Below are 18,103 nucleotides of genomic sequence, written 5' to 3'. Positions count from 1 at the left end.
CTTTTCACGCCTTATATATCCTATCCTATCCTCCCATCTCCCTCTCCTGCTTCCAACTCTCTTCCATCTGCATGATACCCTGTTCTTCACGATGTATAACTAAGGAGGGAAAACCATGGCGTTCGGTCGGGTCGGGGTCAATTGCTTGAATTGCTATTCATCTTCTCTCTCACCCTATTTTTTTTTGTTTTTGTTCCCTGCTTCATCATCAATACTACACACACCAGCATATGGGTTTGGACTTGCCTCGGTTTAGATGACTACCATCTATCTTCATTTGCTTCCTGTGATATAATGACATTTGAACAAGTTCTTTGTACATGCATGGATCATCAAATGAATTGACTAGATTCTATAATATAGGGAAAGTATGAAAGGGATGCTTATGTTACAAAGTTACATGAAGATAAGGCATTAAGTAGATCATAACTGGAATGGATTAGACTAGTTACAGCTATGGAGATACAAGAAGGTTGCAATGGTCATTCCTATCCATCCTACCCGAGATACAAACATTGTCATGAATCATCCCTGGGACAGTTAGCAAGGCAAGGAAGGTAAGAGATAGATAAGGTAAAACAATGGAGAACGTACATTTACAGACGAGAACCGTGGATGACCTTGTAGTCAACAACAAGCTCACGGCCACCATCGTTGATAACCAGGGCACGGACGCTGCCACGGCCATCAGAGAAGGCCTGGCGGATCTTCTGGAAGAGCTGGCCCTGGTTGATGACGGGGAGACCCTGCTTGACATCACCAGACTCGGTCATGGCGACGATGCGGCCATCCTCGCGGAGGTCAAGGATGCGGTAGGTCTTGTAGACGGGGCCAAGCATGGTCTGGACAACGACCGAGGAGGAGGGGTTGGAGACGAAGCTGGACTCCTCCTGGAGCTGGCGGGTGAAGAGGTCAACACCCAGGTAGCGGTGCTGGCCGGTCAGGGGCGAGACCGAGATGCGGATGACCTGGCAAGGGCGACCCTGGAGGATGAGGATGTCGCCAATGCGGATGAAGTGGCAGGGGATGGCAACGTTCTCGCCGTTGGCACCGCCACGGGGCTCGACGATGCGGACATCCTCACGGACGCCGTCACGGATACGGGTGGGACCACGCTCGTCGGGGACGACGACCTCCTCACGGTCCTGCTGGAAGGGGTGGAGGAGGCGGTCGGCGGCACGCTCGACACCGCGGCGGAAGGAGTGGTACTGACCCTCGTCGTCGTAGTAACCCATCTTGCGAGGAGTTGAGTCTTCGGTAACGGTGGTGGTGGTGGTGGTCTGGGTGTAGTCTACCTCTTCGGAAGAACGACGAGGCAGGGTGGAGACTTCGAGCTCGCGACGGGAGGACGAAGTGTAAGCAGCGGCGACCGGGGTGTCTTGGGCCGACTCGAAACGCTGGGACTGGGAGCTAGACCTCTCGTAGGAGAAGTCGGCGGGCTGACCTGCGTAGGCGGACTCGAACGCGTCGGCTTGGGGAGAGTAGCGACGGTTATAAGAGACGTCGACTTCGTATTCAGGAGAGGTACGACGACGATATTCACGCTCAGTGATATCTAACTGAGAGTCGACGTTCTGCTCGTAGGTAGTGGAAGAAGAAGTCTGACGTTCTTCGAACTGAGCAGAAGGTTGACGGTAGCTGGAGGTTGGGAAGAAGGGGGAAGGCAGGCCGCGTCAGTAAGATATTGTCACAAGATGTAAACAAAAAGAAAAGAGATGTTGACCCCCGATTGGGTGGTCTATATATGACACGTAACGATGGGGGCAGGGGGGGGGGGGGGGGGGCGGGGGGGAAAAGTAAACAAGACTAGATACGCCCTATTGCATATAGACTGCGTAGGCGGCCCACCCTCTCGTGTAAAGTGGCGGTGGACAGGTATTGAAAATGAAAAACAATACGATTGGAAATAAAACAAAACAAAACAAAGCCAATGAAATGAAAAAAACATACCTTTCACGGGCAAGGTCGACCTGAGGATAGCGGGTTTCTGCCTGAGTCTGATAACCAGTCTGAGCCTGATAGCCTCCTTGAGCCTGGTAATCTCCCTGATAGCGGGTATCGACTATACGCTCTTCAGAAGAGGAGTAAGAGGAGTAGCTCTGCTGCTGCTGCTGCTGCTGCTGCTGCTGAGCGGGATACTGCTGCTGCACACGACGATCGTCACGAATGCGAAGATCGACTTCTTCCTTTCCGTAGACGCGGGGGTCCGGGAGAGTGGAAGTGTGGATTCGAGTATCTTCCCGTTCGACGCGCGAAGTGGTATCAAGATTGACCTCTCCCTCTACTCGTGTCAGAGTAGTTTCAGAGACAGCGTCACTCCGGTACGACGACGGGAAGACACTGAATGGGATGGGGACGCGGGCGTCAAAGTCCAGATTGACTGTCCTTTGGGAGTCCTTTCTCGAATGCCTTTCGAACCGTTGCGGAGCAAGGCGAAAGGCGAGACAAGAAAAGACCGACGGGGGGCTTCTTTCTCGCGGGGGAGACCGAAAAAGAGGTACGTTAACGTACGATTAAGCTTAAGCTGCTCCAAGGGCTGCTAAGCTTCTCACGAGGATGAGATGAAGAATGGAAGATGGGGAGAATGAGAGATGTGGAATGGAAGAGGGAGGAAGGAATGAGAGCCAGCTTTTGGAGGAGGAGGGGCTGGTTTATGTCCTGCGCCCACCGCGTGTTTGTAAACAACGCCTTGCCAGATTTGGAATCTACAGTTACTGTATACTTACCATATACAATATCTTCTTCTTCTTCTTCTTCTTCTTCTACAAGTTTGTAGTAGTATGTAGTATGGAGCATTCAAGATTGATTCTTCTTCGGCGTGTTCTTCTTCTTCTCCTTCCCATTCTCTCCCTACTCATTCAACTCCGTGGAGCATTGGCATCCGAGACTGGTCTACTCCGTACACGTCGACTCGTAATTGACAATCGTTTGTATTCCGTCTGTCCACGTATTCCCAATTCACATGCGGTGTTTATCATTTACGGGGTAGTTTGCTAGCGCAATACAATACAGATTACCATGGCAACGCAGCCGAGGCACTTACTACTACTACTACTACTACTACTAACTACTACTAACACATACATGAGTATACTGCATAGAATATTATAACATTTTACTATTTATTATCAATCAATTGTTGAATTGTTCTTGGTAAAATCATACTCATACTCAATCCAACTCACTCTAAGAGTATGAATGAGAATGATACGGCGACTGTAATATTCATACCTACTAACTAGCTACTAGCTACGTGGACACATCGGCTTCTCAGCTCAGCTCAGCTCAGCCAGCTCAGGTCTCAGCGCGTCGATCCACCCTGTATACGGAGAAGAACGGAGGCCCACGGCTCCCAGCGGCTAAAAAAAACCCTCCCAGCCATGTACATTTGTATCGAATTGCGCAAGTTCCGAGCTTCTGATTTGATCTGGCGATCGCCAATCGTGTCTCACGCAGATGGACCGTGTCTAGACCGATTGTGGGTTTGGTTGGAGGGTGCGTCGCGCAGAGCTGAAGAGGATCTATCGATTGTCCACTCTTAGGTACTCTATAGGTATTATTTACCGAGTACAGAGTACGGAGTACCTTACAGAGTACCAGGTACCTAAGGTACATTAGGTAGGTACCTAGTACTAATCTAGGTAAGTACCTACTACCAGGTCAGTACTATGCTAGTAATTTTCAACAGCGGCGAGTGGACCAGCCTCCCGAAACAGGACCTTGGAACGACAAGATGGAGCCAAGATGGAGATGGAGGCTGGAGATGGCTGAGCTGGAGACGAGAAGAGGTTGGGGATCCGGTAATACTTACCGAGCAAAACAAACACTACCATGAACTAGTTAACTACCTTCTAGCTACTACATAGGACAAGGTCATAGCTACTGCTACTCCATTCAGAGCTGCTGCCTAACTGTTACCTAATTTCTGCACGGTGGACGCCGAGGTACTTCTCACTTCTCCGCTTGCCACTGTAAACTGTCAATTTGACGCGAGAAAGGAGGTGATAATAATAGAAATAATAATAGGAGAAAAGTTAATGGTGAAAATATTGAATAATAATAATAATAATAGTAATAGTAATAATAATAGTAATAATTATATCGGGTATCAAAACAAGACTGTCCTCAGTCTTATTGTATCTTGTACATGAATCGTCAAAAAGTCAATAAGATCAAAGTAATATGTCAGAGAAGGTCAAAAGTCAAATGGCCAATCATCAAAGTACGAAATATGAGTCTCCATGCACGGATAGTCATCGCAATCCAAACACTCTCCGCAGAGATGGAAACCGCTTCTTCCGCCCGGACCCGGTGATCATCACGTCCGACGTGGCCACCTGTGATTCCCACGGAACAGGACTCTGCGACAGGACTCTGGGTCCCGCCCCGTCCGCCGTGCGAGGCCGGTCGGACTCTCCGCGCAGCGGCCAGGAGGAGTTGTTCGAAGTCGTTGTTGGGGTCGGGGTCGACTTGGGCTGCGGCGGCGGGGGCTTCTTGGACATCCGTTTCTGCAGTCGAGGCGACGAGCTGGGCGACTCGACCGGCATGTTGCTAGTCACCGTCGCGACGTAATGAGGCGTAAACTCTTCGCCGGACTTGGCGTTCTTCGCCGACATCGACGGCTTCTTCGATCGTCCGAACCGGCTCAGAAGACCGGATTTCCGACTCGGCTGCCGCATCAGGTCCTGCAGTTCCTCGCGAGTCACACCCCGCGACCGCGCCACAGCGGCCAGTCCAGATGGATCCGACAGTCTCTCGCGCTTCAGGCCCGGGCGGGGAGCGGAGATCGAAGCGGAGGCCGCAGCGGGCCTTTTTCCGACATCATCATCATCATCATCATCATCATCCGAGCTGTCTTCCAGTTCCGTCGAGTCCCCGTCATGCGCGCCATTCTGCCGCGGGATTCCACGGACAGGCCGCAGGTGCCTACTCCTCGTGACCGACGGTTGATCGTCTTCGTCATCGCTTGAGTCCGCAAACCGACTGCGGAACGTCCGCGGCGCGTGCCCTTCGTCGTCCGAGTCATCAAACCGGGACCCAAAGCGGATTGCAGAGGCCTTTGTCAATCGCGATGAGGTATTGGCGTTGTTGGCCTTGGAGGAGGAGGAGGCAGCTGGCTTCTCGCCGCCTCGTCGCATCGTAGTGCGCATCGACCCCGTTGTTACAGCGGATGAAAAGGGCTTCCGCTCGTTCGGCGACATCGGGCGCGCCGTGGGAGACTGCACCCGGGGACTGCCGTCGCGCATCGTCCGTCTCATGGACATCTTCTTCTCCGGCGCCCTCGACGGTGGTAAAGGAGATCGTTTGAAACTACTCGACGAGTCGCTTCCATTCGACATCGTCCTCCGTGGTTGACCGTTGGGCCGTCCGTTGATCTGCAAGCCCGGACCCATAGACACGGGTCTCTGACTGCTACGTCGTTCCGGCGCAGCGGTGGGCGCGGCGCGAGATGTCATGTTACCGTTGGTCCGACCATCCGAGATAGGTCCTGCGTCGCGCAGTCGAGTAGTAGTAGTAGTAGTAGTAGTAGTAGTACTCCCGTAAGCATCCACGGACATCGGTCGCTTGGTCTTTTTCCCATTTCCATTAGAACGTGATGGTTCTCCTGCGTTATTTTTGCCGGCCAGGGGAAATGGAGGGTACGGTGAAACGAACGGCAGGGCGTCCGTGTCGTTCTTCGATGATGGCGGATCGGGAGCCACGACCATTGACAGCCGGGTAGACTGTGATGGCGCCTTGTTGGTATTTCTAGCATTGGCTTGGGCGCGCACTGGAGAAACTCTCTCGTCAGAAACTGGCGACGCAGGTTCAGCTCGCGTGAGAACTGATGCTGTGGGAGGAGAGGGCGGAGCAGCAGAAGTAGTAGTCAGAGCCAATCCCATTGGCTGCAGCTCTTCTGGGCTCTCGACAACGGCGTTGATTGATCCGAAGCCATCGCCCTCAATGTCGAGCAGATCTTCTGCGGCATCACTGTAAATACTTGAGTCATCATCATCTTCAATGTCGATTGTATGATTCTCCAAAGGTGCCTCGGGCGGAGGAGCCTCTTTCTCCGCTGGCTGATTATTAGGTGCGGTGGCCTTGACAAGCGTCTCATGGGTTGATGATCTTGGGAAACCTCCAGGTACCCGGTAGAGCTCAAGGCTTGACCTCTCCTTCTCCAACTCTGGAGAAGCCGGTTGCACTGCAATAATGGGTATAGGTAAATTTGATCTGACAATTTTATCGGTTTCCGCGTCAGTGGGCGCGGGTATATGGCGGTCATCATCGCCGGGCCACGAGACTGGAGATGCATCTTCAATCTCCACTGCAGGCACGCCTGTCACATCCACAAAAGGTTTAACAGTCGTAGTAGTAGTAGTAGTGTTAGTATCGGAGAGCTTGTCAGGAGCATGATGCTCGGGGACCGCGTCAGCTGCTGGACGGGCATTAACGAGAATACCACCAATCGCGTGATCACTGGAGAGAGGCAGAGCTCTCGTCTCCGCGTGGGTGGAGGAAGCGATTGATTCGTCATCATCACTCATAGGATCTTCTGTGAGAACCTGGTTCAGGTCTCTCGTTGCTCCACGGATACTGCCAAAGGATGGGAGGGCGGGACGGGGCCGGAGAACGTCGCCAAACTCGTCTCCGTCGGCGAGGTCTAGGCCACCTTGGGGTTTCTTGCGGCCCATACTAAACCAATGCGCCTTGGACTTGGTCTTGCCCGGTGGCGACGAGTCCGGGGTGATATCCTCGGGCGACGTGGGAGGGCTTGCCGCCACGCCGACGACCTCGGCCTCATCGTCGAAGCTCACCTTGGCATGCTTCTTCCGAGAACCCAACCGGGAACCTTCATCGGATGCAATGGAGGTAGCATCGGAAATCTCACTGGGGGTCTGCCCGACACGGACCGTGATGCCGGGTCGTCTGTCTGGGGACAACGAGTCTTTTTGAGGATGTTTCAACGCAGATTTGGCCGGCGAGACCGATCGGGGGGGCGGTTCGTGCAGCACATCACCCGCTCCGGTGACTGACAGGCGATTGGCAAATCTCGCCGATCGCCCGGGACTACTCGACTGGCGGGCAGGGACCTGCGAACTCTCCGGGTGGAGTTCCGCCATGCGAGATGCAACCGTCGGGCTGATGGGTCGTGACTCGCCCAGTGAATGTAAGCCGACCGCCCGTTCCCCGATCGGTGAGCTCTGCAGAGAGCTCGCGGCCGATGAGACCTGATGCTCCTCGGCCAGTCTGGCCTGTTGCGGACCGGTGAACAATCCATTGGCGACATTGCCACCACTTCGATGAACAATAGATTCATCTCCGGTCTCGGCAGCCTCCGCCCGCTGCTCTTCTTCCTTTTCCTCCGGCACGGTCGACGGGCGCTTCTTAAAAGGGGGACGCGTGGGCGGGTCCCAACGGACACCCGGGTCAGATTGTGCCTTCTGCGACGACGGTGATGAAGGGAGAGAGTCGGTGTGGTCGGAGCTTCCTGCAGGTGAAGCGACGCGGGTGTATGCATCGTATCTCGGCTCGGGTCTCTTGTTGCCGTTGCCGTTAACGCTCGCGGCCTGGGCGGCAGCGACCGCCGTTTCTGTGGGCTGTACACCCGCCGATGTTGCCGCGAGATGGGATCCTTCCACGCTGCCGGGGGCCAGGAGCTTCGATCTCTTCCGAACGGGCCGGTTAGACGCCTGGATGACTGATTCCTGGACAAATCCCACCTCTGCCGACGACAGCCCGTTAACGGGAGATGCTCGATCCTCATGGTCGGCGGTGGCAGTTGTTGGATTCGGATAATTCGAGAGGACGGGCGATTGGCGAGGCGAGCTATTCCGCGCATTGATCGGGTAGGAAAAATTGATCGAGTTCCTGCTCGCCGAACGCTCGACCTCCGGCAGAGTACCCATGGGCACTGTGCGGTGCGGCGGCGGTTTAGCCGAGATCGCCTTGGCTTCTCGATCGACACTAACACCCCGCCCCGACTGCCTGGTCTTGATGGCGGCGGCAGGATTCATGCGCATCGAGGGATCCATGCTCACGGAACGTCGAGGGGCTTCTTTGCGGGCGGAAAACGCCTGGGGCATGGCCGGCAGGGGCGGCGGCACCTCGACCGGCCCTCCACTGGTGGCGGGCCGCCGAGGCGACTGGTCTCGAAAAGTCCTGGAGGTCATGGAGCCGGAGCTGCTGGAGCGACGCAGGGCACGAGCACTGCCAGGACGGCTCCCCGCGGCAGCCGGGTTGGGGTGGGCAGAGACGGAGGAACGGCGCTGCATGCGTTTGGTCTGTACCTGGTCGACCGGAGTTGGAGTCGGCGTGAGACTCCGCAGGGCGGCGGCCGCGGCCGCAGACGAGAGGCTCGTCGTCGACGGTTGGGATTTAAGGAAGGCATGGGTGGCAGCGGACTGGGCGGACTGCGAGGAGGCGGTACTCAGGGGCTAAAAAGTCAGCACGGCTGCACCCAAGAAGCATTTGGTTTGATGATCAGATGATGGACTGCAGTCTACCTGATGATGCGACGAGCTCCGCCGACGACGAAACATGGCTGACGGACCGCCGTGGTGGTGCGAGGCCGTTCGGCCTCTAGGCAGGCGGACAATATATAACGAGGACTCTTCCTTTTCTTTTTAGAACAAAAAAAAAACCAAATTGATTGGTCTCTGGTATCAAATCGACTCCGGACTGTCTTCAAAAATTCGCGAGAATCAAGCACACAAGAAAAACGACCCACGGCGGAACCCACGGATGGTTGCAACGATGAATATTGAAGCAACAATTGAGCCTGGGGGCCAGATAAAAGACAGGCAGCAACCAGGGGCGCGGCAGGGCGGGCGCAGGAGGACAGGAGGCGCCGTGGGGATGGACGGAGAGGATGAAGAAGGAGAGGTGCGAATGTGAGGCGGCAGGCCAAGGGGAAAAACGTGCGGACGAGCGACAGCTGGCGTTGCGTCATGACTGAAACTCGGACAACCTTGGTTAGATTTGGTGAAGATCTTTATTCTAATTATTATGGCTCTTTTATTGATTTATTGATTTATTCATTTATTCATTCTTGATCAATTCTGTATTGAGATTTTATAAGTAATAAATATAGTTAAAATAGTTTATTCATGTAGTAGGATTTATATAGTTAAACCACAGTAGAGAGTACTCTCAACACAATCTAATAAAATTATCTTAAATATAAAACAACTACTATTCATTTTAGTATTTATTATCTGTAATCCCCGATACCAGGTTGAGGTAATATTGAAATGAATAGTATCCCAGTTCTCCATAATATGTAGTATTAGCCCAAGTCTTTACAGCAGTATCCTCATTCTACCTCTATATAATAATCTATATTACTGTGCTACACAATCTCTACCTTCTGTACGATGTCTAATACTTGTACTCATTACACCGTTTTCTGTACATCCTGTCTAACGTCACGGCTAAACCATATGCCTAAACCTGATATGCAGCCAACAGGACAGTATAAATGCAATGCAGGCAGGAATCATATCTATGCAGACATACCGAATTATTTTCCGTACGAATCATATTCAGATAAGCTATGAGTAGCCATCAGCCATTAGCTTTATAAACAGCCATGTCTCTAGATGATCATCTCCCCCCCGCAGTGAGCAGCCGCACGGTGGTCACCTCCGACCTCACCTTCCACCTCCTGGAAGCCGGATTCTCCCCCGGCCACGACCGACCGCTGATCCTCCTGCTGCATGGATTTCCCGAGCTGGCGTTTTCCTGGCGGCGAGTCCTGCCGTTACTCGCCGCGCAGGGGTATCATGCCGTGGCCCCGGACCAGCGAGGGTTCGGCCGCACAACGGGCTGGGACACGCGCTCCTTCGACTTTGTGGACCTGGCCAGTTTCTCGCTGACAACCCTCGTGCGCGACTGCGTCCTGCTAGTCCATGCCCTGGGATACCGGGCTGTCCGATGTGTCGTGGGCCACGACTGCGGTGCCGTGCCTGCTTCGTTGTGTGCGTTGATCCGGCCCGATCTCTTCCACAGCCTCGTCCTGCTCAGCCATCCTTTCAACGGGAGTCCTTTGCCAGAGACCAGCAAGAAGGAAGATAACGAAAATAACGAAAATTATAACAATAGAAATGATGGTAGCTCTGGAGTGGAATCGGCGGCAGGAGACGTTCGTGTCGCTCTGCGTCGTCTCGGGAAAAAACACTACAAATGGTACAACTCGACCCCGGCCGCGAACCAGGACATGACCAACCCGCCAGAGGGCCTCCACGTCTTTCTACGCAACTACTTCCATCTCAAGAGCGGGTCGTGGGCGGGAAACAATCCACACCCACTGCAGAAATGGTCTGCGGATTCCCTTCTCCACCTGCCGGCGTACTACATCATGCCCGTCGAGGCGACCATGCCCGCCGCCGTGCGCGCTGAGATGGACGCGCTATCCGCCCAAGAACAAGCGAGGTCGCATGTCTGGCTGCCCGACAGCGAGCTCGCCGTCTATGCGGCCGAATACGCCCGCACGGGCTTCCAGGGCGGACTGAACTGGTACCGCGTGCGGACGGCGACGCGCGGGCAGCACACGCGCGACTTTGACCTCTTCGCCGGCAAGAAGATCGAGGTCCCTTGTGCGTATGTCTCTGGCCGGCTCGACTGGGGCACCTACCAGGAGCCTCGGGCGCTGGAAAAGATGCTTGACGGATCCGTCTGTCTGGATTTCCGCCGCGCTGTCCTTCTCGACGGCGTTGGGCACTGGGCGCCGCAGGAATGCCCGGTAGAAGTGGCTAATGTGATTATTGATATTGCTAGCTGTCGAGAAAACAAATAAATAACTAGACGAGTAAACGCCATACCCAACTCCTATATACTTTCATGAAAAAAAAGGGGGGGGAGGGGGGAAGAAAAACTAAACGCCATTGTATAATACTACCCCCAGAGATAGCAAGGAAAGAAAAAGGAAACTCGTTGATACCGTCCGTTCCACCCCCGAACTTAACGAAGTCGTCGTAAACACCTCTGCAAACGAGATATCGCTCGAGTTGAAGCAGTTTTCGGGCGTCACCTCTGCGACGTCCTTGGGTTCGGCAAACTCGATATCGACGCACTAATTATATTAGCCTCGTCTTCACAGAAAACATCGACACCAGGAAAACAGTGGTAATACATTATATAAAGCAGCCCCGTGCACTGCCACCTCGATGACCTGGATAGTTGCATGATCGCCCACGTTGACCGTCATATTGGCCGGCAGGGGAACCTGCGGCAGACAGAAGGTACCCGGGTACGGGTTATCCGAGGGCCCAATGATCTGAAACGGCGAGAGCATGACATGGCTCATATTCTCGGGGACACTGCCTAGACCAAGGTTGATGTAGATCAAGGCCGTCTCGTGGCCCTGGAACCAGCCTGGTTGGACGGAGATGGCGCCGCCCTTGACGGGCCATTTCGTGCGATTTGTAGACGTGGGCATTCCGCCGCCTGAATTATCAGTTTTTTTCTTCCCACAAAAAAAAAAAAAAAAAAAAAGGACGATTACGTACATGGATATTCCCACATCATGCCGTACGGGTAGATATAGGAATCATTGTACCAGGCTGTTCCTAGTCCGTTGGCCTCCGCGACGGTTCCGTTTGTGTGTAGATTGTTCCCTCGGTAGCCAGGGTAGACGATGACGGTGTGAGCTTGTGCCAGGCTCGTCAGGCCTGAGATGGCGAGGATGAGGAGTAGTAATCGAGACATCTGCTGTTGCTTCTGCTTCTGCTGCTGCTGCTGTTTATTATGATGGAGAGGGAAGAAGAGGACAGCCCGCTTATCCTCCAGGTGGTTCTATACCGAACGCAACACAGCAAAGAAAAGAAAATTGGACGATCATCTCGAAAAGACGAGAAACAAGCAGACCAAGACTTTTTTGAGGTCCCCTCAGGACGATGGATGTGACCAGCCTGCAGGTCGACAACGGCCAGTGACAGGGCACGATGCACGTCCATCACTTCCGCGCCGAGTGCCGAGTGGGCGATACGGGCGGTTATTCGTGGACGGCAAAGCGCCCATTTCGGCACTAACAACAGCACGGCGCTTAGATGGAGTTTGTCAGAGGATATGCGGAATATTGTCAGAATAGTCGTTGGTTGATATACTTGTCTCGTCTCCTGATGGATATGTGGTGGTGCGTGGTATGATGTCGTAAGCTATGAGCCGATGCGAGGATGGTTACTCCATATTTCTTATTAGTTCTACATATTATTTGCAGAATCAACAAGCTCTTTTATATCAAGACTAGCTAATTAGTTTAGTATTAGTGTCATATTAGCCTGCAGTCAACTCCATAGTTAATAAACTAATAGTAACTCAGTCATCGGCATAAGAACAAACAGGAGAAGATTAATGATGTCGCTGGTAAGGAACTGGCTGAGTCAGCAAGATGACTAAGCGATAAACATCTCTGCTTGATAACTAACTAAGTAACTACCTCCTACATACCTACCTAGGAGGTACTCCGTAGGTAGTTACATTAACTATCTAGGTAGATCCTACCATGTAGTACATGCATTCCCCTGTGTCTATACCGGGGACCCCCTCTTGTGACGACTTCCATCTCTGGAAGAGTTCGGCTCTAGTTCAAATAAACGAACGAGCGACTCTGCACAAGTATCAGCAGCAAAGCGGCGCCCAAGTCGAGCACCGAGTCGAGCAGGGACAGGAGATGCAAATGGTCATGTACCCACCCATGCATTATTAATATCAGAAACTCATTACTACCTTGACCTCTGATGGTATACACTAAACAATTGCATCAACTGTAAGCTAACACTTTGTCTTGTTCAGTTGTGGAGTCGATCTGTCGTAGTGGACCTTCACCTCTGATGTCCCACATTCTTTCATCATAGATATTTTTTTCCCCCATACTACATTCATTGTATACTAGGTATACGAACTACTATCAAGAATAATATCTATAAAATGGACTAAGCATCATGCCCCACTCCTCTCGCAAAAAGAAACCAATCCCACAGAAACGCCTCCAAGTGACCGACGACCACGGCTGGACGCACGTCACCACGACCCGACACGCCCGCCGCGCCGTCCACCAGAACAACGCAAACGCAAACGCAAACAATACAAATAACACAGACGCGAACACGGACAATGGAAATGAAGCAGAGATCAAGTTGCCCCCCGCGGAACCCCCGCGCGGGCTCACCCTCACCGAGCTGACGGAGCAGTTCGCCTTTCATCGCGCCCGATGGGAATCCTCAGCGACCTACGCGGCTGTCCGGAGGGAACTCGAGAACCACCAACACCATACAGCTCCAGCTGATATAACCTCCATCATCTGTATCGGACTGGGTAGTCCGAGCGGGTTTCTTCGTGGGGGATGGGTTGACCGTCGCTCTGTGTCGATGTACCAGCTTGCTGCGTTGGCGACCGTCTCTGATTTTTTCGGTACCTCCTCCCTCTTGTCCATATAAAGATATTTCTTCTTATGAAAAATGCTCATACTGATATCTTATATAGAGGTAAATGTCTGTGCGCAAGATCCTGTCTTCAACACCCTCGACAAACAGCTCCTCGAGACCCTCTCCATCCGAGCAGTCGATCATCCAGCCGCTTTCGAGCTTGTTAACGAGTCGTCCCTCCTCTTCTGCCCCGGCGCGGAAAAGTCACATCTCGAACGTCTCTTGCCTAGGTCTCCTGCGCTCGTCTTTGGCGGACCCCTGGAATCGACGGACTCGATTGTCTTGGATACCTTTTTGCAAGGCGTGGGCTCGCTCAAACTGCCGGTTTTCGAGGAGCTAGAGCATGCTTTTTGGAACATGCGCTTATACTGGAGGATAAATGAATAGTCCCTATCATATACCCATTATGCACATATGGTTGTCATCTGATTCTTAGAACAGTAACTACAGTAACTACAGCAACACAGTAACACCACCGTCGCCAACGCCTTAGTTAGCCAACGCCGCAAGATGAACACCCAAGCCACTTATTTACACACATGCCACCAGCAGCAGAAGTATACAGTGAGCAAAACCAAAAACCATGCCTGCTAGTTCACAGATAGCAACAGAATTAGGCCGTCTTCCCGCCGCAGTCGGGAATCTTGAGCCCTGGCTTCAAATTGCGTGCCGCGTCCATGAGTCCCCATTTGTCTTCCCAGTCTTTGCCAGGAGTGTTGTAGATGACCTTCCACGGCTCGTCGAACGCCTCGAACCTTTTTTTTTTATTGTCAGTCATAGCAGTCCCAGGGGGTTGTTTTTGCCCTACCAGAAATACTCGGTGCCGTTCTCAAGGGCTTGACAGACCCAATCAGACATGAACCGATTCATCTCTTCAATGCCCGCAACCGAGCCGACAGTCGAATTCGTGCACGTGTTGTCGGTTCCGCAGTCGTTTCCACCGGCGCTCGGCCAGCCTGTCTCAGCGATGACCTGGGTCTTGTTGGTTCCCTTGGTGAGAACGACATCATGCTGCTGCCAGAACGTCCACGTCCAGCTGGCGGCAATGTCTGCATTGACTCCGGAAAAGAACGGATGCACGTTCGACATGACCAGGTCGGCCACATCCACCAATTCCGCGTTCCAGTTGTCACCCAAATCAGATGTCGCCACGGGCAGGTCGAGGTTCCTCTGTGTAAAGTTTGCTTTGACGTCTTTCATGTAGTTGATGACATTTTTCTCGGCCGTGGCGACGTCTGGGCCTGCACGGTAAAGAGCCTCGTTACCGATAATGGCTCCATTGAAGATCGACGTGTCGTTGACCGAGTCGACGATCTTGTACAGCTGATTGAGTTGCCGGTCATTGGTTGTCGTGTTAGTATCTAGCCAGACGCCCAACCAGATCTTCATGTCCGTCAAATCCAGCTTTTCGATCGCGTGGAGAACCATCTCCGTTTGATTACAATCCGTACCATAAAGGCGCACATTGTTTGTCAGCTGCGAGAGAACAGCCATATCCTTGGTGACGTTGCTCTGCAATGGTGGATACTTGAGGCATAGCGGGTATTGTACCCCCCACGGCGTGTAGTCCATGCCCGGGAAGACTTTGTGCAAGTTCGGGTTGTTCATCAATGACTTGATTTCCGCCGAGTTCTTGTCCAGATCAGTGTCGTCTTGTGACGCAGAGCCAGTCGAACCAGTGCCGTCATTCGAACTAGAATGGCTCTTGTTTCCAAGGATCCCACCGACGGCGCCTCCAATAATTGCAGCGACAATGACCAGGCCGAGACCGATGCCCACAAACCAACCCCTCTTCTTCGCACCGTTGCTTTGGTAACTTGTCGATCGTCTCTTCTCCCCGGCCTCGAGAGCAGCCCCGGCAACAGGCCCATAGGATGGGTTTGTGGCGGGGGAGGTGTCGAGTTTTCTTTTCCCTAATCCCAAGAAGCTGAAGAAGCCACCGGCGGCGGCCCCTCCGGCGGCGGCAGCGGAAAGTGAGCCACGCTGGCGACTGCGTCCGAGACTCAGACGGGATCTTGGCTCCGGGTCGGGAAAGAAGCCATCATCCCCATCATCCTCGATCTCTTCCGGATTGATATATAGGGGACTGTCTCTAGACGAAGTGTACATCGATTGTCTCTGGTAAGGACCATCTTGCAGTGAGGTTGATGGAGGGAGATGGGGAGAAATGTTTTCTCGACTCAACTGGCCTGTTGGGGCGGCAGCTGCGCCGAGATGGACCTCGGATCCGTACAAATCCTGAGCTCCTAAATTCGCTCCTGGATTTCCCAGTCCACCGGTCTCTGGTGACGGTGGGATATATGGATTCTCTGAGCCGGTAGTATAGTAGTCTCGCTCAGCTGATCCGACGAAAGCACCGCTATCCGCGGCCCGAAGGGCATCTACACCGCTGAGGCGGTCGTGGGTATTGGCAACCCCGAGGGCAATGCCACTGATACCTCCTCCGACTGCTGATAGACCGAAATTATCCATCCCAGGAGTGACCGTTGATGTTGTTCGCATCGACTGTGTATACCCCAGCCCCTGGCCCCGGTCTCCACCGGTGTCCCCATGTGCCGATGTAGGCGGAGAGACGTGTGCATCGCGCATGTCGCTATCATGAATCGAAGACGCTATCTCGGAAATGGGGGACAGGTCATCGTGGTATGTGTTGTTTGCGGGAGAATGAAGTGGAGAGATGACCGAGCCACCGGAGCGTGAGAGGTGTTCATCGCCCTGGCTGAAGCTAAATGTCCTATTGGGCCCGGACATAGTATTGATTGGAGAGGCTCGATATTGTATGCACTATGAGGTAGACAGCACCTGCGAGATAATCATCAGCACACAGTGTTACAGCCGAATCAAGCTTGGTTTTTTTTTTCTGAAGAGTCCAAAATGCTAGATAGATAGCAATAAAAAAAGAAGAAGAAAAGTAAAAGAAAACAGTCGAAAGATGGGATCGTGAAGAAAAAGCAAGGCCGGGGATGGGGGGGAAGACCTGTCATATCATACCCACCATATAGAGTAGAAAAACGTCTTCTATCACCTCCTCACTAGGAGATCAATTAATAGTCTCGGGATTCGGTCAAGGCTCAACAGATCAAAATAGCCAATCCCCAGTCCTCCACAGAGCTGACCATCAAGTGGTAGGACACACCCTCTTCGCTCTGACACCAGTTCAGTAGACACAGTTGACGGCAAATATGAGAAAAAGAATTAAACAGGCACCACAGAGAGAGAGGGAAGGAGGGAGGAAGGGAAGAGAGGTGTACTGGAGATAGAAAATTAGTTAATAGAGGGCAAGCAGGACAACACCGAGCACAACACAGCACAGCAAAGCGTAAATATCATGGTAACCATCTGCAAGCGGCGAAAGACGGTAAGAGGCGCGGAGATACGAGCTTACAGCCTCAGGACACCGAGAGGCAGATGATGGCGGCGGCTGTGTCCCCGACAACCGCGTCTGGCAGAGCAGAGCGCAGGCCCATTGGATGCATGGCTGGAAATAATAATAGTAGCAGCTACTGCCAATTGATGCACAAGAACCGTCCAGTTTCCTGGTCGTTGTTGGCACCCTCCAAGTTTGGGTTTTGGTAACTGTTGGCGGTACCCCGCAGGGCCCCCCGAAACGGCAGGTGACTGGTCCGTTGCACCTGCCGTTGTCAGGGCAGTTACCTTAGGACACCCATCCGAAAGAGGTTAGACTGGACCCTGATCACCCATCCTACATTACGAAAGCACTAACCTAGTATTTACTGTAGTAGAGCAAAGAACCAATTGAGCTCTGACTTTTCTAACAAAATTAAGATGAGTATTCTAATTTAAATAAACTTGACATATACTGCTTAATACCGCATAGTGCTTAATACCGCAGTTCTGCTGGCTGTCGGTCTAGTCTCTGTGTTACTGTCTCTCGGAGCTAACATCACGTGATACTATATCCGACTCTGATATTGACTAGTCCTGATAGGGAATAGCTCTCCGCTTTCGGCGCATACTACTACAACAGTTGTATTTGAGTAGCGACTCTACCGAAATCAGAACATACCCGGTTTGATATTCCTCCGTTTTCATTATCATTATTGAGAGGAGAAGATGGAAATCTGGAAAGAGGAATGTATATCTGGCAGCTCAGCCTTGAATGGGTACAATAATGGCAAGAGCTTAGTAGGAAGAAGAAGTACTACTCTTCACAAGAGTAAAATATTGACTTGATATATACCTAGGTAGTTATGCTGGATGTAGTTATGCTAGTACCGGAAGATAGAAAAAAAAAGACACCGAAATATAAAATACAGCAGGATGATAGTTCATGTGCAATAAGAAAAACCAGAAAAGGTTAAGCCTCGAGAATTCATATAGTATACAGGATCAATTCAATAACAATGGTATACAACCAAGAAAGAGTTCCATGATAAACAAGATTCAAAATACCCCGAGCAGCTTGGGGGTATCCCCTAATCCAAGCCTTATAGGAGAGTACTGTGTTCCTCTTTCGATCTATCCAAGAAGAGTACAAGAAGAGCATTTGAAGTGGGCGCAGACTGGACAGCGCTCCGGGGACAGATGCGGCGTGTTTACACCTTCGCAGCTACAGCACACCCAGTAGCCTTGCAGCGGTGGCCGTGGTCCATCAGCGTAGAGCTCCGGACGAACTGTGCGGGGAACTTGAACGGTCTTTCTTTGAGGAGGCATCGCTGGTGGTGGAGACCTAACGG

General features: G+C 52.4%; 6 protein-coding genes across 6 annotated transcripts; 2 read left to right on the top strand and 4 right to left on the bottom strand.

Moving 5' to 3' along the window:
• Nucleotides 1-596: 596 nt before the first annotated feature.
• ASPZODRAFT_140663 (hypothetical protein) lies at nt 597-3,086 on the bottom strand (the record flags this gene model as incomplete). Its single annotated transcript, XM_022724680.1, has 5 exons — nt 597-1,638; nt 1,951-2,279; nt 2,512-2,705; nt 2,727-2,762; nt 3,044-3,086. The coding sequence occupies 5 exons, from the start codon at nt 3,084-3,086 to the stop codon at nt 597-599; spliced, it is 1,644 nt and encodes a 547-aa protein (XP_022582874.1).
• A 955-nt stretch (nt 3,087-4,041) lies between these two features.
• Nucleotides 4,042-8,869, bottom strand: ASPZODRAFT_130368 (hypothetical protein). Its single transcript, XM_022722491.1, has 2 exons — nt 8,487-8,869; nt 4,042-8,417 (listed from the first exon to the last, which is right to left on the bottom strand). The coding sequence occupies exons 1-2, from the start codon at nt 8,520-8,522 to the stop codon at nt 4,254-4,256; spliced, it is 4,200 nt and encodes a 1,399-aa protein (XP_022582873.1). The 5' UTR covers nt 8,523-8,869; the 3' UTR covers nt 4,042-4,253.
• Nucleotides 8,870-9,571: 702 nt separating this feature from the next.
• Nucleotides 9,572-10,777, top strand: ASPZODRAFT_150606 (hypothetical protein; the record flags this gene model as incomplete). The annotated part of the gene is made up of 1 exon (XM_022725642.1): nt 9,572-10,777. One exon carries the CDS (start codon nt 9,572-9,574, stop codon nt 10,775-10,777), a length of 1,206 nt encoding a protein of 401 aa, XP_022582872.1.
• Nucleotides 10,778-10,816: 39 nt separating this feature from the next.
• ASPZODRAFT_1573360 (hypothetical protein) lies at nt 10,817-11,863 on the bottom strand. Its single transcript, XM_022726310.1, has 3 exons — nt 11,490-11,863; nt 11,114-11,427; nt 10,817-11,053 (listed from the first exon to the last, which is right to left on the bottom strand). The coding sequence occupies exons 1-3, from the start codon at nt 11,686-11,688 to the stop codon at nt 10,856-10,858; spliced, it is 711 nt and encodes a 236-aa protein (XP_022582871.1). The 5' UTR covers nt 11,689-11,863; the 3' UTR covers nt 10,817-10,855.
• A 744-nt stretch (nt 11,864-12,607) lies between these two features.
• Nucleotides 12,608-14,168, top strand: ASPZODRAFT_1573300 (hypothetical protein). Its single transcript, XM_022726309.1, has 3 exons — nt 12,608-12,748; nt 12,837-13,392; nt 13,465-14,168. Exons 2-3 carry the CDS (start codon nt 12,924-12,926, stop codon nt 13,791-13,793), a joined length of 798 nt encoding a protein of 265 aa, XP_022582870.1. The 5' UTR covers nt 12,608-12,748; nt 12,837-12,923; the 3' UTR covers nt 13,794-14,168.
• Nucleotides 14,020-16,157, bottom strand: ASPZODRAFT_62259 (hypothetical protein; the record flags this gene model as incomplete). Its single annotated transcript, XM_022729068.1, has 3 exons — nt 14,020-14,161; nt 14,215-15,929; nt 15,981-16,157. The coding sequence occupies 3 exons, from the start codon at nt 16,155-16,157 to the stop codon at nt 14,020-14,022; spliced, it is 2,034 nt and encodes a 677-aa protein (XP_022582869.1).
• Nucleotides 16,158-18,103: the final 1,946 nt, after the last annotated feature.

Source organism: Penicilliopsis zonata (genome assembly GCF_001890105.1).
Source record: "Penicilliopsis zonata CBS 506.65 unplaced genomic scaffold ASPZOscaffold_4, whole genome shotgun sequence".
In the NCBI taxonomy this organism is placed as follows: Eukaryota; Fungi; Ascomycota; class Eurotiomycetes; order Eurotiales; family Aspergillaceae; genus Penicilliopsis; species Penicilliopsis zonata.
This window is presented reverse-complemented; position numbering and strand designations above follow the sequence as displayed.

What these genes read in the sequence shown, in the direction of transcription:
- ASPZODRAFT_1573360 (XM_022726310.1), bottom strand. Translation starts at nt 11,688, where the DNA reads ATGTCTCGATTACTACTCCTCATCCTCGCCATCTCAGGCCTGACGAGC. An exon ending in CATGATGTGGGAATATCCAT is followed by an intron (nt 11,428 to 11,489) that starts GTACGTAATCGT and finishes CTGATAATTCAG; the next exon opens with GCGGCGGAATGCCCACGTCT. An exon ending in ACGGGGCTGCTTTATATAAT is followed by an intron (nt 11,054 to 11,113) that starts GTATTACCACTG and finishes TAATATAATTAG; the next exon opens with TGCGTCGATATCGAGTTTGC.
- ASPZODRAFT_130368 (XM_022722491.1), bottom strand. Translation starts at nt 8,522, where the DNA reads ATGTTTCGTCGTCGGCGGAGCTCGTCGCATCATCAG. An exon ending in GGAGCTCGTCGCATCATCAG is followed by an intron (nt 8,418 to 8,486) that starts GTAGACTGCAGT and finishes CTGACTTTTTAG; the next exon opens with CCCCTGAGTACCGCCTCCTC.
- ASPZODRAFT_1573300 (XM_022726309.1), top strand. Translation starts at nt 12,924, where the DNA reads ATGCCCCACTCCTCTCGCAAAAAGAAACCAATCCCACAGAAACGCCTC. An exon ending in GACCGTCTCTGATTTTTTCG is followed by an intron (nt 13,393 to 13,464) that starts GTACCTCCTCCC and finishes TATCTTATATAG; the next exon opens with AGGTAAATGTCTGTGCGCAA.